At 32.7% G+C, this 15,932-nt stretch overlaps 1 protein-coding gene across 2 annotated transcripts; it reads right to left on the reverse strand.

Moving 5' to 3' along the window:
• Positions 1 to 10,618: 10,618 nt before the first annotated feature.
• On the reverse strand, positions 10,619 to 14,651 carry LOC118027840 (transcription activator GLK2). Of its 2 annotated transcripts, XM_035031328.2 has the most exons (7): positions 14,272 to 14,651; positions 13,660 to 14,125; positions 13,124 to 13,264; positions 12,400 to 12,741; positions 12,232 to 12,285; positions 11,928 to 12,047; positions 10,619 to 11,058 (listed from the first exon to the last, which is right to left on the reverse strand). In XM_035031328.2, exons 1-7 carry the CDS (start codon positions 14,274 to 14,276, stop codon positions 10,915 to 10,917), a joined length of 1,272 nt encoding a protein of 423 aa, XP_034887219.1. In that variant the 5' UTR covers positions 14,277 to 14,651; the 3' UTR covers positions 10,619 to 10,914. The 2 variants fall into 2 exon arrangements, with proteins under 2 accessions (XP_034887219.1, XP_034887218.1); XM_035031327.2 differs by having other exon boundaries at positions 13,660 to 14,651.
• Positions 14,652 to 15,932: the final 1,281 nt, after the last annotated feature.

Consider the following 15,932-nt stretch of genomic DNA (forward strand, 5'->3'; position numbering starts at 1 on the left):
TATTGAATTACATTTTAGGAGCATAGTTATTAAATCCGGTTCTAGAGTTGACCCGGCCAAAAAGTCGGGTTCCGGGTTTTATGAGTTGACCCATAAAACCCTGGTTATTTAAGGTCAGGTTATGTTAAAGATAAGAAATGGAAAAGGAAGGCAATGAAGTGGGGATCAGTGTGGCAGTCATGTTGTCGGTTGTTTTGTGCAGGGAAGGGACTCATCTCATCACTATCTCCTCACAAAGTTTATTTACCCTCTCTAACTTCATCAAAGCAACCAAGTTGTCTCTTTTTTTTGAATGATCTGTTTTGTGAAAGGATGAACACGATATGTTGGAAGCTCAGAAGCACACTCATTGCTCTTGTTGCCTCTCTCTCTCCTGAAACTGTGAGTTTGGTCCCCCCCGCCCCTCGATGACTAAGACCTGCTAACGAAGAGGAAACGGGTGAGTGAAGAGCTTCATTTGCTTCTTCAAATCGGAGCTGTCAAAAGGAAAAACAAAATAGCTGACCAGCTCCTCAATTGGATGGGACTGGATAATGAAACGGATCGTACCCTTTTAGACGATTTATATAATCACTTATATGATCTGTCTAAGGAGTAGGGGAGGATTCCCTTCAAATATCTAATCTATTATTTTTTGCCTTCCCTAGGCTCACGTTCCAATTGCAGTCCTCCTACCAGCCATTTCTTAGCCATTTTTAGTTATCTTGCTTGGAAGTTTTCTTACATCCCCTTCAACGTCCTAGTTAACCTTCAATTTCCTTCAAGTTACAGTCATCAATAGTCAAGGCTAGAAGGAAGAAATGGAACCCAACGCCAACCCTCAAGATCTCCAAATCCAGATCTTCAATCATCTCAAGCAGACCCAACGCCAACCCTCAAGATCTTCAAACCCCGATCTTCAATCATCTCAAGCAGACCCAACGCCAACCCTCAAGATCTTCAAACCCCGATCTTCAATCATCTCAAGCAGACCCAACTCCAAAACGCCGGGTCTCGTCCGGGTTTGCCCGGGTCGCTCTGGTTATGGGTCGACCCGCCAGGTCGCCCAGGTTTTGCCAGGTCATTGCACTCTTCGGTCTTTTGACAAACCCGGACCGGTCTAGCCACCGGGTCCTAGGTCGATCCGCCGGGCCGGTCTGGCTTTAATAACTGTGGTTAGGAGAACTATCCTGAATTAATCTAAAAAAATAAATGGATATCTTTTTTTTAATATAAAAAAAAATTAATAGATTGATGGTCGAGTTTTTAACCAGGATCAAGTGTAGATCAAAGGGTCATCAATCAACTAATTAGTCAATTATTTTATTGACATTTTAGGTTCACATTTTTTTTATTTTCTACTAGAAATATAGAAGCATACTTGGGCTATATTTGTTTTCTGGAAATTGATTTCTGGAAAACTACTTTCCAACCTTTCTTGTATTTGTTTATTATTAGAAAAGTTGGTCAACGAAAAACACTTTCCAAACAAAGAAAAATTTGGCGTGGTTTCCAGAAAAGTGTTTTTCTTTTATTTTGGGTGAAAAACACTTTCCAAAAGTTATGAAAATTTTATAAATATCATATTATTTACTTATTATAACAAATTTGATCCTCAAACTTTTGATTATATATATATATATTGTTTTGAATATTTTTTTTTCAATTTCATCCTTTAGAATTTAATTTTTATATTAATTTTTGTTTTTATTTTTATAATTGTTATTTGCTTTTCCCTTATAATTTTTTAATTGAAATTTTTTATCTATCAAATTTGGTTCTTATTATTTTGATTGTTACTTATTTTATTTAAAATAATTTATGAAATGTTAATTATTATTATTTTAATTTCTTCATCTTTTAATTTTTTATTTTTTTGATTTGATCTCTATTATTTTGATTATTATTTATTTTATTTGAGATAATTTATAAAATTATTTTTTTTTTAATTTCATTCTCATTCAACTTTTTAATTTGTAAAATTTGTTTATTATTATTTTAATAAACTTGAAAAAAAAACATTAATAAGTTATTTTCCAGCTTATTTTCTATAACATAACCAAACACTGAAAAATACTTTTCAACTTATTTTTTAATCACTATCAAATATCGAAAAATAATTTATTTTTTAAAAATTTATTTTTCAGAAAAAAAAAATCTTTCTAACAAATAAACGAGGCCTGACTGGTAGTGTTATGAAGTCTGAACTGCTACAAGACAACCTTTCTCTTTTGATTGCTCTGCAGCTGGGCCATTCCAGCTAGGTATTGTTGCTTGTCAAAAGGGAAAGGCATAATCTGTAAGCTAATTTTCGTCATAAATCGATCACTCTGCTCACCACCAGTCATTTTCTTCATATTTCTGTACTTGTGTTGAACAATGCTTTCCATAGCAGGGTGGCCATTATGTTTTGGTCTAAGTTACACCGGCTAATGGCAATGTAGATTCCGTGTAAGCCACAGATTGATGGCAACTATGCTTGATGTCAGATTTTCTACACTCTCTTTTGTTTTTGAACATACCTCCATGAGAATCTGAGTAGAATAGAAATGAAAACAAGAGATTACTTTTCTTGGTGGTTCTATGTTCAGGATTAAACTCGAGATATGGCCTATGCCTGAAAGAGACAACTGCACTGCCGGCCAAAGATGCAGCAGATTAGAAACCAAGATATCCAAAATGCTATGTTTTGTCCTCTGTCCAAGCAACAGATCCAGAGCTATAAATGAGATCTCAACTGAGTCAGATGTTTCCTTGCCCGTATTGTTATATCTGGAATTTGGAACTCTGTATAGCCAACATTTGAAACATATTTTGTTCTGTAAGTTGTGCTAAAGCAGTTGCCAGTGATCAGGGGCCTCATCACTCGATAAAGTGCATTTCAAGAATTATGGCCTAATTTCCACTGCATTTTGGTGAATTATGGCAGAAACTAATGCAATTTAGTGTACCGAATCCTGTTTCCAAGAGAAGCTCAAGATCCTTGGCACAAATTTCCATTGAAATTAACATCTTAGCTTGGTAAGAAATGTTGGGAGGCTCAACTTGTAGGCAGGGAGGGGGTTTTCAGCTTCTTGGGATAACTTGTATACTTTTTAATAGTCACAAAAGAGTTATTACAACTCCAGCCATATATTATAAGACTCTCCAACATTAATGAGATATGAATGAAAGATTTACACTAGAACAAAATAATTTAACCACACAGAGCTCATTTCATGCATTCATGTGCTAGATTTTTGAAGAACTCAATGGATGCTCAAATTAAAGATCCTTGATAGTACAGTGTTTCACTTGAAAGTGAAAAACTGTAGAATCCTCCATCCCTTTTGAGTCACAAACCATGAAAAATATTGCCAAGACCCAAAACCAAAAAAGAAAATTAAACATGAAATGGGAAATTGATAATTTGACCTCACAACTTAGCCTTGCTCTCAAATATATATCATAGGCTCTCCCTCTGTAATTCTTTAACTTTTCTTTCTCTACAAATTAACAACAACAACAGTATTCAAGGTAAAGACTCCTCTTGGCTTTCTTCATATCCCTCCTGGCTCTCATACTCCTCCATGGTGTTGAATTCATTAGGGTTCTCATTATTTCCATATGAACCTTGATTTTGAGTGCTTACCTTCCCTGACACGTACTCGTTAGCAGGGTAATAATTCTCATTCTTCACATTGATATAGTACTTACCACCCTCCAAGAACCTTGTGTCACTCATTCCTTGTCTCTCAGTATTCTTCACATTGTTAGGGTACCTACCACCCTCCATGAACCTTGTGTCACTCATCCCTTGTCTCTCAGTATTCTTCACATGGTAATAATACTTACCACCATCCATGAATCTTGTGTCACTCATCCCTTGTCTCTCAGTCTCATAGCCATTGTTATTATAGTTTGTGGTATAGCCATTGTTGTTGTAGTTGTATTTGTTGGTGTTGCCATTGTTGTTGTAGTTGTTGGTGTAGCCATTCTCATTATTTTGATTCTCTGTTTCGTAGCTTTCACCAGCTAGTTTGTAGCCATTGTTGTAATAGTTGTTGGTGTAGCCATTGCTGTTTTGATTGCCTGACTCATATCTAGCACTGCCAACTTTGTAGCCATTGTTGTTGTAATTGCTAGTGTAGCCATTGTTGTTTTGATTGCCTGTCTCATATCTAGCACTGCCAACTTTGTAGCCGTTGTTGTTGTAGTTGCTAGTGTAGCCATTGTTGTTATTGTTGCTATTTTCATACTTCTTGTCAAAGGGCACGCCATCTAGTTCTTCATTCAAAAGCTCATTTTCATCAACGGCAGTAGTGGTGGTGGTGGTGGTGGTTGAAGTCTCCTTACGAGGGGAAGTTCCTGAGCCCTCACCGAAAAGGCCATAGCCCTTCTCAATCTCGCCGAGGACCGGTGCTGGTGCTGGTGCTAGTAATGGCACATCTGGTAGAAAATCTATTGCTGGAGCTGGAGCTGGTGCTAATGTAGGTGCTTGAATTGGTACTGAAGAAATGGTGGATTCTTTCTTACCATCGTTGTTTGTGATGCTATAATGTGTGAACTTACTAAAGAACGTGCTCTCTCTAGCTTGGATAGAGGAGAAAATCACTAGAAAAAAGAAGAAAAACACCTGCTTACCAAAAGAAGCCATTAGAGAAATGACTAACAAGAGATCAAGAAACTTTTAGTTAGGCTTCTCTTGCTATGTTTGAAGCTTCATCTCCCGCAGTCTTTTATAGACTATCGAGCATTGTGTTTTTAGTAGCCCGCACAATTATGCGTGGATTGAGGGAAGGGATAATTGTGGGGTAGAAAATAATGGCATGTAGTGCCATGCTGCATGTGCTTTCATTGAGACTGTCTAGCAAAAGACAGGACCAAATCTTCTTTAGAAAACAATATACCCACAGAGTTCCTAGTCAAAAAGCACTTCCTTCTTCTCCTCTAGCTAACACAAAACTTAAAGCACTTCCTTTTGCTTTCAAGGAAGGGGCGGTGTGGTTCAAAATCTGGGGTCCTCCATCGCTTCGTAGCAGTTGAGTTAGTTAGGCCTCAGCAAGAAAAGCGAGAAGCTAAAGATCAACTCAGATGAGTGTTGGCACTTTATTGCTTTGTGCAGATAGTAACTCTTTTCTCCTTTTCTCAGAGTTTACGAGGGAGGTATTGCTTTGGAAACTTTACTTTGGATATGGAGGTAACGTTGTTTCATGGCTTCTCAGCACCAATTCCTCTCAATTTCAAGAGAGTGGCACAAGATGATGTATTTTAGTAAAATGTGTCTTGTTTGCTGACGTTAAAGTAAAAGATCAACTTGGATGATATCTTGAGTTTATAGTTATCAATGCAAATTAATTTAAAAATCTATAATTTTGGTTTGATCTGAATAAGTTTAAGTTTTAATTTGATTAAAAAAATTATTGGTATAGTTAAGCCAAACTTGATCGATCAAAATTTTTTGTTTTCTAGTATCAAAATGTTATGAATTTTTGTTTTTTTATTAATATAAGTGTCCGAATGACAAATTGCGCATGTATTTTAATTAATTATATAGGTCTAAAATTAATAATCATGTAACTTTTAATAATCTTAAAAATTTATAAAACTTGAACTAATGATCTTAAAAATAAATTTAGAATATAATTAGCTGAGTACTAGAATTATAATAAGTATGTTTTGAAACAGTGAGAAGCACACAAGCTCACAGGATTCTGTTAAAACAAGGAAACATGAGCATTATGCTTCGTGTGGCCCAGGTGACCAAATATAGTTATTGATTAGTTACAGACATGTTTCACACCGTTCTTTGATTCTGTCTTAAGCAAAGTGAAGAACATATGATGATCGGGGCGTGATGATCGGAGATCAATTTCAAAGTTTCTGACTTCTTGTCTCTTTTTTGACGGTGAAGGAATAAATTGACCCATTGATTTGAGTTTTGGAAGTCTTCTCCTGAAATTGAGGCAGTGTGAAATCGAGGCAGTGTCAAGTTACGTGTCTCACTTGATGAAAATGAGGTAACAGCTAGTGTGTGTGCGTGTATATAATAGTATTATACACGTATGTATATGTAAGGCTTTTATATTTTTTTAATACAATATAATATATATCTAATACACATAGTATATACTAGATTCGATGGCTTGAGTTATGCCAGTGGCCATCCAATTTTTTTAACTTTATGAAAAAATTTAGATAATAATAGTGTTTTTTAAAAAAATAAAAAAACTTAATACTCGGGTCATTAATTTAATTATATGTAATAAGATCGAATAATCTAATTAAAAAAGTAAACAACTACAGCAAACAAACCATAAAAAAATATTTGACAATAATTAACTAAAAAATGAGTCACCAATATCACATTCTAGTAAAAAAAATAAAAAAAAGCTTACTAAAGACTCATCGTAATTCCACCGTAGATATCTTTCACTACCAAAAAAGTTTGCCAATACAATACAAACCTCAAAGGATGTATGATGACATCGAAAAATGTTATATGCTAGAGCAATAATTTAATATCGAAAGATGAAATCGAAAAAAGAATTTGTCAAAGCAAAAAAAAATAGGAATTACAAAAATAAAGATAAAATATAATAGGAAAAAAAATGGAGTGGAAATCATAAAAAAATCAATTCTAAAAATTATCTTATATTTCATAAATAGCAATTAAAAAAACGATGATCAATTTGATAAATAAAAAATTTGAATAAGGATGAAATTGAAATAAAATTACACTTTCATTAATAATTTTAAATAAAATAAATAATAAAAAAAAACATGAATTAATTTTTAAAAAAATTAAAAAACTGATTTGTAAAATTGGTGGGCAGGGTCAAACATGGAGGGAGGGCCTGACAACACTAAATGGAAGGTCCGTTTGGTGCAGGCGCTGTTAGGTTATGAAGGTATCATCGATACAAATCAGCCACCCTGGAAAAAACATTTTTGACTACCAAAATTAGCTGTAAGCGACTAAGCGTCATTCAAATTAGGTAGAGTGATTGACATGTGCTAAATTACCCCTAACTAAAACAGAGAATAAAGGGGGGGGGGGGGAAAAAAAACTGATAGCACAGTGATGAAAATACTCTCAATGCAAGATATAAAAATTTAGACTTCAAAGGGTCATTAGGTATTTTTATTGTGTTCTTCAAAAGGAAAAGATGAAAACGCCCTCGTTACACGTTAAAGTGTTTTTATTTTATTAATATGGATGTCTAAATTAGCTTTATATGCACCTTAACTAATCCTACGAGCCCTTAAAGTTAACAATTATATAAATAATATGACTATTATATTAACAACCATAAGACTCGAACCTGAAACCACATAAAGAAGCAAACCTTTTAGTCTCAATTTCTTATCACTAGACCACCTATAGATGGTTAAAAAAAAATATTTTTTTTAATCATAAGAGTAGATAGATTATTTTATTATATAATTTTAAATGAAAATATATATAAAAAAAAACCCTATATGGTATCCTTATAATTTCCAATCAAAGTCATTTTACAGAGAAATGTTTGTCCTATTATTTGTCAATTTTAAAATGCCCATATGGTCCTATTGTGCAGACACTTTCACCTTAAACCATCATCTTATTAGTTTTTTTAAAAGGACAAGATAGTAAAAACATTATTCCTGGTACCAGGCAAGGGAGAAGCATGGGCTGGGTTCTGATTTCTAAGGGAAATCTCATTGTTCATATATATTGATTGTGCTGGATCAATGGAAGAAGATATGGAATTTGTCTCAAAAAACCAAATGGGTCCAAGTTTTGGGTCTATATTCAGAAGAAGTTTCTTTAGACAATGGGCTTTTTTTAAAGGCAATGAAAAATATTAAATTTAATGAGTAAAATATAAATATTTAATTTTTTTATATTATAGATAATAAATAAAGTATGAATATAATAAAAATTTAACTTGAAAGTTGTGTTGTCGTTTACTGAATATAAATTATGAAAAAGAGAGAACACAGATTCATTAGTCTTTTATTCAGATTTTCTTTTGATCGTTATAATGCAATATATATCCACCAATCTACTCATCAATTTATCATGCTTTGTAAGCTCAGAGACGACATGACGTTTAGAAGGCCATGTTCTGGTGCTTTCATGTGGGACTGCCATGCCATGTCACCTTCCTCTTCAACATTTGACTTTTCTCCTTCTGACTCTTGTCAGAACACCACCGTGCGGCACTCTTGTGGCTGTTAAATTTTCAAGGCTAAAACATTATTTTAGCACCTACAGTTTTAGTAACATTATACTTTGGTCCCCAGTTTTTACATTTATGCAATATTATCAGCTCTTGCTGGTCCTTCATCAGTTCAGCTCTCAATTTTTTTGAGGTATGGAAACAATCAAAGTGTTTTTTTATAAGTAAAACTATAATATTTTTAATTCTTATGAATAAAAGTGTTTAGAGTTTTTTTTTTTTTTACAAAACAGAAAGTATGAATCTTGATTGTAAATTTAAAAATTTAGCAAAGAATTGTATGGATATATATATATATATATATATATATATATATATATATATTAAAAATCCAGAATTAGTTTCAAATAAACCTTATCCTCTCCAGATTGACATATTATTAATACACGGATATAAATTACATCATGGAAATTTTTTTTATTTAGAACTAGAAAAAAAGGTCTTACTTTAGCATATGAAAGTAATTTGACCTAATTCTTTTGTGTTCTTATGACTTATCAAAGGGCCAGTGGAAATTATTTTACCTTCATTTTGTTGATTTTTCTTCAAGTCATTTTTTTTTATTTATAATTTTGTTACCGTTTAGTGGGCTTTATGATTCATTTTAATGTTTTTTAATTCTAGTTTGGCTTATAGAAAATTAAGAAATAAAAAATATTTATGGAGAACATGAAATGTCACTTTAAAGATCAATAGGCTATATATCATCATATATAAGCTTTGGGAGATTCATCCAAGCAGGACTCAATTTAGAATTTTTTTTTCTTTGGGGACCCAACAGAGAATTTAGTGATAGTTTGAGAGCAAATTTATACATTTTCTTTCATTTTAACTCTGGTAATATGAAACTCAAAAGATTTGGAATTTATTTTCCGTAGAAAAAAGAAATTAATTATGGCAATACACAGTTACCATAAAATAAAAAATTTTATCATTCAATCCTTCATCTACTAGCTTAAACAAAATGGTTAATCCAAAATTTCCCATACAATTATTGTTAGATTATCAATCAGCCTCTAAAACTAATTTTTTGTATCAATCACCCCTTTATGTTTCAACTTAATCTCAACCACGCTATAATGAATATTGTTTTTTCACACTTTTTTGAGATAAAATAACCCTCTAAAATTCTAAGATATTAGTTTGAAGCTTAAAAAAAAAAGGTAGTTGTTTTTCTCCAATAAATAACATGGTAATTGAAAATTACATTGAAGATATTCTAGAATCCAATACACTCAAGAATAAAGTTTTTAAGTGTTTGAATAACGAGTAATCACACATTCATGTCATAATTTCATTCTTAGAAACTAGTAGATCAAAGGATTGAGGATTGATGGTAGAAGTCTTAGTTCCTACAAAACAACCCTTTTAGAAAGGGTTTTGGGATCCTTAGATAATTTAATCAGTAATTCTTTAGTAATAGATTATAATAAATCCGAAGATAAACATTAAATTCTAAGAATAAAAATATTTATTCTTAGTTTTAGTGTGATAAACGCTGTAAGAATATATGATAAGAGAACAAAGATGATAAACCTTTTACCTAGATAGTTCAGATAATATTTATAACTCTTGTACCTTAAACCTTGTTATTTCGCTCAAGGATCAAAAGTTCTTTTCTTTCGAATATATTAGTGAGGGAAAAGATCTCTTATATCAATATTTATGTTGATAAGAATTACTCTTTCACAACATTAATGCTCATAGAAAAACAACAGAACTAAAGAAAACTTTTAAAAACATTAATGTTGATAAGAACAATATAATTCTTTCATAATATTAATGTTGATTGAAATATTATCGGCTTTTAAAAGACTTTTATACACTTATGAGTATAGAAAAATGATTATCCTAGGCTCTTAACATTTATATACTCTCAAGTTTGAAATGATTTTAAATTCAAGGATGTTGGGTTTGATATTTTGGCAGATGCACATGCACATGCACTTAAGCTCAACATGTAGCTAAACACGGAGGAGTTGGGTCTGGCATATTGTCCGACTCGCATACACTTGAGATCAATACATAAATGATTCCGAGGATGTTGGGTCTGACATATTATTATACCTATATACACTTTGACTTGACATTCCGCCAAACTTATGCATGTTGGGCTAGTAACATACATTTGACACTTCTAACCATGGACATCTTAAGCAAACAAATTATGTATAAAATACGTTGATTCATTACACATTAAAACATACTCTGACATTTATATTTACTTTATAATATTTGGATAAAAATAGTTAATATTATCAGTTTCTAAGCTCCAAATTAATACTCTAGAATTTAAGTGGGTAACTTTCCTTGAAAATTATGATGTTAACTATATAAAATTTAGATTTAGGGGTTGATTTGATAATCTATTTATTTTTTTGGGTAAATGTTTTAGGATTATTTGATCTGGTATCAAGAGAATTGAGTCAAGTTCATTGGCAAGAATAGATTATTTGATTTTCTATATATATAGAAATATTACAAAAACTATATTTAATTTCCAAGTCGATTAATGAACAAAGTTTGTTCTTGCAAGAACAAGAACAAGAAAGCAATACCCAGTTTAATTTAGTCACGAACTAATGAAGGGTAAGAAGAAAAACTCGCTCATTAGATGTATATGAACATCTAATATATGAAATTTCGTCGAATTTAGGGGTTTTTTTGTGGTCTTGAAGGCTGGCGATGAAGAAACTGCCTTGGAATTCGGGATGTTCTCTAGGGTTCAAGCTCACGGTGGTGGTATCTTTGGAACTCCTTGCTTTTGCAGCTCCACTAGAACACTATCAGTAGCTGGAGGTTTCAGTCCAAGAGGAAGTGGCAGCCATGGCTTCGATAAAACATCACCAATAGCTGCATCTACACTCTCTTTTGTCTGTTGCAAAACATGTTGCCATGAATCATTAGACAGTCAAGTTCACTAACACATAGATGTTTTTTTATTCAAATCTATAATTAACTGAAAGTAATATAGGAAAAATGGATTTGGGTCACCTGCTTCAACCCCATCCACATTAATACTGTTTATATTAATAATGGAATATACGAGATAATAATGATGAAGCCTAACTCTTCACTGCCAAAGGTTTTGATGTTATAACTCTCTCTCCTCGTAAATATATGTCTATTAACAATAACAGATAAAAATAACAAGAAGAAATGAAAAAAGAAAAGGGAACCAAGAAAATACTATAGAGAGAAAGGGAATATGAAGAAAACTTTTTGTCAATTGTTAAAACAATATTGTTTTTGCAAATAATTTGTTTTTAAAGTTCTTTTTACTTATAAATATATTAAAATAATTTTTTTAAAAATTTATTTTTAATATTAATACAATAAAATTGATATGAAAATATAGATAGTTAATAATAAATATAATTTATTATTATTTAATATGATTATACTTCGACTGTGATAAAATAAAACTTTTTTATATTGTTTTCTTCCCACTGCAATTTTCTTCTTTTTTTTCCAATAATATTAAATATAAATACACATAACATATAAAAAAGTTTTTCATTTTATCTGTTCTCAACGATAAGAGGTATGCTCGGATCAGTTTTCACACATCAAAATTAAGTTTCTCGGATTTTAAGTAATCCATCTGAGCTGACACGTTCACCGGAAATTATTTTCTCCCTCCTTCCTTTTGAAATTGAACCCAGGATATAAAGGTAAAGAGCATAAACTGAAACGTATAAAAGGGGAAAAAACAAGAATGCTGAGAAGAAGAGGGAGGCTCACTGGATGAAGGTCTAAGAAAGGGTCGGAGCCTGAATTGTGTCTGGTTGGGACGCCAGTGCCGGGGTCTACTTTGTACATGGCATGGGGTGGGATTCCTGGGACAGGAGGTGCATGAAATATCTGCAATCGATTATCATTTGTAGATTATATATCCATTACTAATTAAGCTGCTTCTATATATATATATATATATATATATATATACACAAGCTACTAATTGCAACATATGCTGCTGTTCTATATGGATCCAAAAAGATACAGACAACTTTAAAGACTCCAAAAGAGTAGCAATATCGATGCTTACAGTTGCTGGTGGCTGTGGAAAGCATGGTGTCCCTGGGTTTAGTACATTTGGAACCTACTCAAAAAGTAACATAACTACATTAGAAAAGGCTAGCTATCCCATTTCTTTTCCTTCTTTTTTCTATCCTTTGATTGATTAAGTAGAAAGAAGGAGCTAATTAGGGCATACCCTTTGGTGGGCGTGGTGGTGCCAATATGAAGGGTCTGGTGGTGGTTGGTGCCATGTAGGTGGCGGCGGCAGCGGTGAATAAGGAGAATGAGCTAGATGTTTAGGCCACATATGCATTAGGGACGGGTCCATGGAGGGTTGTCCCCATACATGTAATGGTCTAAAGTGGTGGTGCATGGGGATTATAGGAGGGAACCCCATGGTGGGTGCATGCCATGCACTTATGTCCGTCTTTCCACCTCCACCAGACACGGCAGCGGTTCCATACATTTGCCGTCTTTGACTCCAGCTTGCTGCCTCAGCCTCACGCGCTAGCAAATGTTTCTGGTGCAATCGATATTTCTGCACACAACAGTCATCAAACCCCTTTAATCATATATATCAAAATTAATCATCCAATATAATAAAATAATCCCAAAACGAAACTTTATATACAAATTCCTTCGAATTTATTTCCAAATGTCCATTTTCTCAGCTATCAATAAAGTATATGCTAATCCAAATCACGCAAAAAAAAAAAAGGTTATAAGTAGACAAAGTTTCTATTGGCCTGCAGTGCTTAGAAATTTCTTATCTTTTGAAAGTAAACGAATCTCAAATAGAGTACTGTCAGGGAGTCAATTTGTTGGCTAATGAAATGAAATGTTGAAGGTACAAGCATGTGAAAAATGTAAGAAAAAAATTAAGTACTTAGAGCAGAAGAATTTTCCAGTGTGTAGTATACTTGAAGATGGCTAGCAATGTTGTGGCGAGTGAGACAGTCAATTCCCATAAGTTCTAAGATCCTCGAAGGCACTGCCTTATCCACCCCTAGCTGCTCCACTGCTTGCACGAACCTCCTGTGCAGCTCTGGTGTCCAATCCACCTACACACAATTCAAGAAAATTAACCTTTTTCACTCAACATAAAAACAAAAATTAATAAAATAATAAAAAAGAAAACCAAAGGGATTTTTTTTTCAACAAAAACAGACAGCTCTTTTGAATCTTATGGATAATTCTCAGTCTCCCATGCATCTCGTGATCTCTTTGGCCCCCATGGAGTTTGCTGAGCAGCCATATTGATTGAGAGAGATTAATATATTTAGTACTTAGCACCTAATCTAAATATGTCAAACCCACAAAATTAATCTAATTATTTTTGTTTATTAAGAATTTTAGTTTTTTTTTCCTTCAAAAAATCTAAGTTCTTTGTTTTATATAGATGACTGAAACAAACCCTAATAAAATTAAATAAAAAAAGCATAATCAATTTGCTTACCTTCATTTTCCTCTTCCTTTGATTATTGTTGTTCTTCCCTTGTGTTGTTGGCTTTCTTCCCTTTTCACCATCTTCGCTGGGCACCGGATTAACAACCACAGACTCGTCTTTCTTACTCACAATCTCCTCTCCTCTGCTACTCAAACTCGAGTCCAAACCTGAACCTGAAAACTTATCTTCCTCATCTTTCCTTCGAATACTATTATCCACCACTCTCTCATTCGACATAGATGTGTTCACATCCGATTCCTCGCCTCCGCTACCACTAACTGAGAATTCAGCAAGGATTTCGGGATCCATCTCCAAATTTGGCAACACATCCTTTTCATTAATACTGACAAAAAGATCATCGAAATCGATGCTTTCGAGCAAGTCCCCATCGCAGAAGTCCGGGAACTCTCCATTGACAATAGTAGAATAATTCTCCATCTGTTCTTGGCTCTCATCCTTGGTGGTTGCAGTGTCTCTGAAGGGTGACACAGCTAGCATTAATCCCAAAAAAGAACTTGAAAGGAACCTTAAAAAAAAGTTAACAAGTCTGCACTCTATATAGATATATCAAATATACTATATATATGACTATGGTGCAACTATATTGGTATAAATATTTACTGCATGAAGAAATTGAGAGGAGAAATGGACGCTTCTTCTCCTTTTCCTCGAGTGAATTGGAGCTAGGGGGATGAAGAGGAGGGAGACATTAAGTAGTATTTGATATGTTAATGTGAATTTAATTTGTTCTCTTCTTTTGCAGTGCAAGCGGAGAGATTGGATATCAACCACAACTTGTTTTGAGATCTATGGGCGTTTGCTTGTTTTTATGTTTTTGTTTGTTTGGGCATGCTAGACATAATAATATAATGTTTTTAGTATGTGGATGCCTTTTTTTTAGATTTGAAAATCTGAAAAGCGCTCGTGAGCTTTATGGATGTCTTATAATATGAGAGAGAGGAAGAGAATTAGGAGAGGAAGAGAAGGAGAGGAGAGAAGGGAGAGAGGATATATAACATTAATTGCAACATGGATTAGTTTTATTAGCTGGTCGAAGTACAGGAATGTGTATTTGTTGGTACAGTGAAAAACAGGATAGTTTCTATTAATTAAATAAAAAATTTAGATATTTATATTTATTTGTTATTCGAATATTATTTATTACTTAGCATAAAATAAAAGAGTGATATATATATATATATGGAATTAAAGTGAAAAAAATTAATTGACATTCATATGTTTTGCTAAATTAATGATAGATAATAAATTCAATTAGTTTCTTTCATCGTTTAGTTTGCTTAGTTTGAGAAGTCTATTACTCAAACTAGCAATTGTTATTTGGTCCACTTTTTTGCACTTGTTATTTGGAATATTGGAGAGGACAGCCATTGTCGGGGGGAAAATATTTATTACCTCGTTCATTTATTACCTTTGTAAGGTAGGAAGAAATGTCACATATCTCAAATTATAAAATAAAATAAAATAGGATGTACATTCACTATAGAAATATCATTCGTGTAATTTGCTTGAACTTTTTATGTCATTTGTGTGTTGTTTCTAGCCTTTTAATGGCATTTCTATCTTTTTACTACAAATTTTGTTGATCAATTTTGAAATTTTCATAAATTTTTGATAGCTTTTCTGTTGTGTTTCTAACATTTGACGCATAAGTTTTTTTTTTTTAAAATAAATATTTTTATTAATTAATTTTATATTTTTCTTTTTTTATTCTGTATTAATAACTTTTTTTATTTTTTTTTCTATATGAAGGGAATAGTTTTCCTAATTTATTTATCCTATTCAACATTATTAAGCTTTTCTAGTTTTTTTTTCTTCTATATAAGGTGTTGTAATAGTCTTTTGAAAAGTGGAAACTTGGATGGATAAAAAATAAATATTTTAGATGTCTTACCATAATTATGATGTTCTTGGTTTTTGAGAGTTTTAGCTTGTAACAAACCCTATTTTTATGTAAGTCGTTCGATACCATAACCCAATAAATTTTATAATGATTTATGTTATGTGTTGTCAAATCATAATAGTTGAAGGTCATAGAGGACATGCATCATAGCTCAACAATTTCAGGTGGTTAGTTATTTTGTATTGTTGAATAATCATTGCTAAAAGAAGTTGCAAAACATGATATGCTAGTATAGGAGGGGATAAGGAGGTTTTATTTGGGAAGGAGTTTTTCAAGAAACAATGTGTTGTTTCAATCTGTGTTAGTTGTTATTATTGGAAATCCTAATAGTGGAGTCCATAATGGAGCAGCAACACAAAGG

The sequence above is a fragment of the Populus alba genome, chromosome 17 (genome assembly GCF_005239225.2).
Source record: "Populus alba chromosome 17, ASM523922v2, whole genome shotgun sequence".
NCBI classification, from domain to species: Eukaryota; Viridiplantae; Streptophyta; class Magnoliopsida; order Malpighiales; family Salicaceae; genus Populus; species Populus alba.

Bases quoted from the DNA above. Each gene is read 5' to 3' on its own strand.
- LOC118027840 (XM_035031327.2), bottom strand. From the start codon at position 14,148: ATGCTAGCTGTGTCACCCTTCAGAGACACTGCAACCACCAAGGATGAG. The intron at 13,265-13,659 runs GTAAGCAAATTG...AATTGTGTGTAG, and splicing joins AAAGGAAGAGGAAAATGAAG to GTGGATTGGACACCAGAGCT. The intron at 12,742-13,123 runs GTATACTACACA...TGTTGTGTGCAG, and splicing joins ACATTGCTAGCCATCTTCAA to AAATATCGATTGCACCAGAA.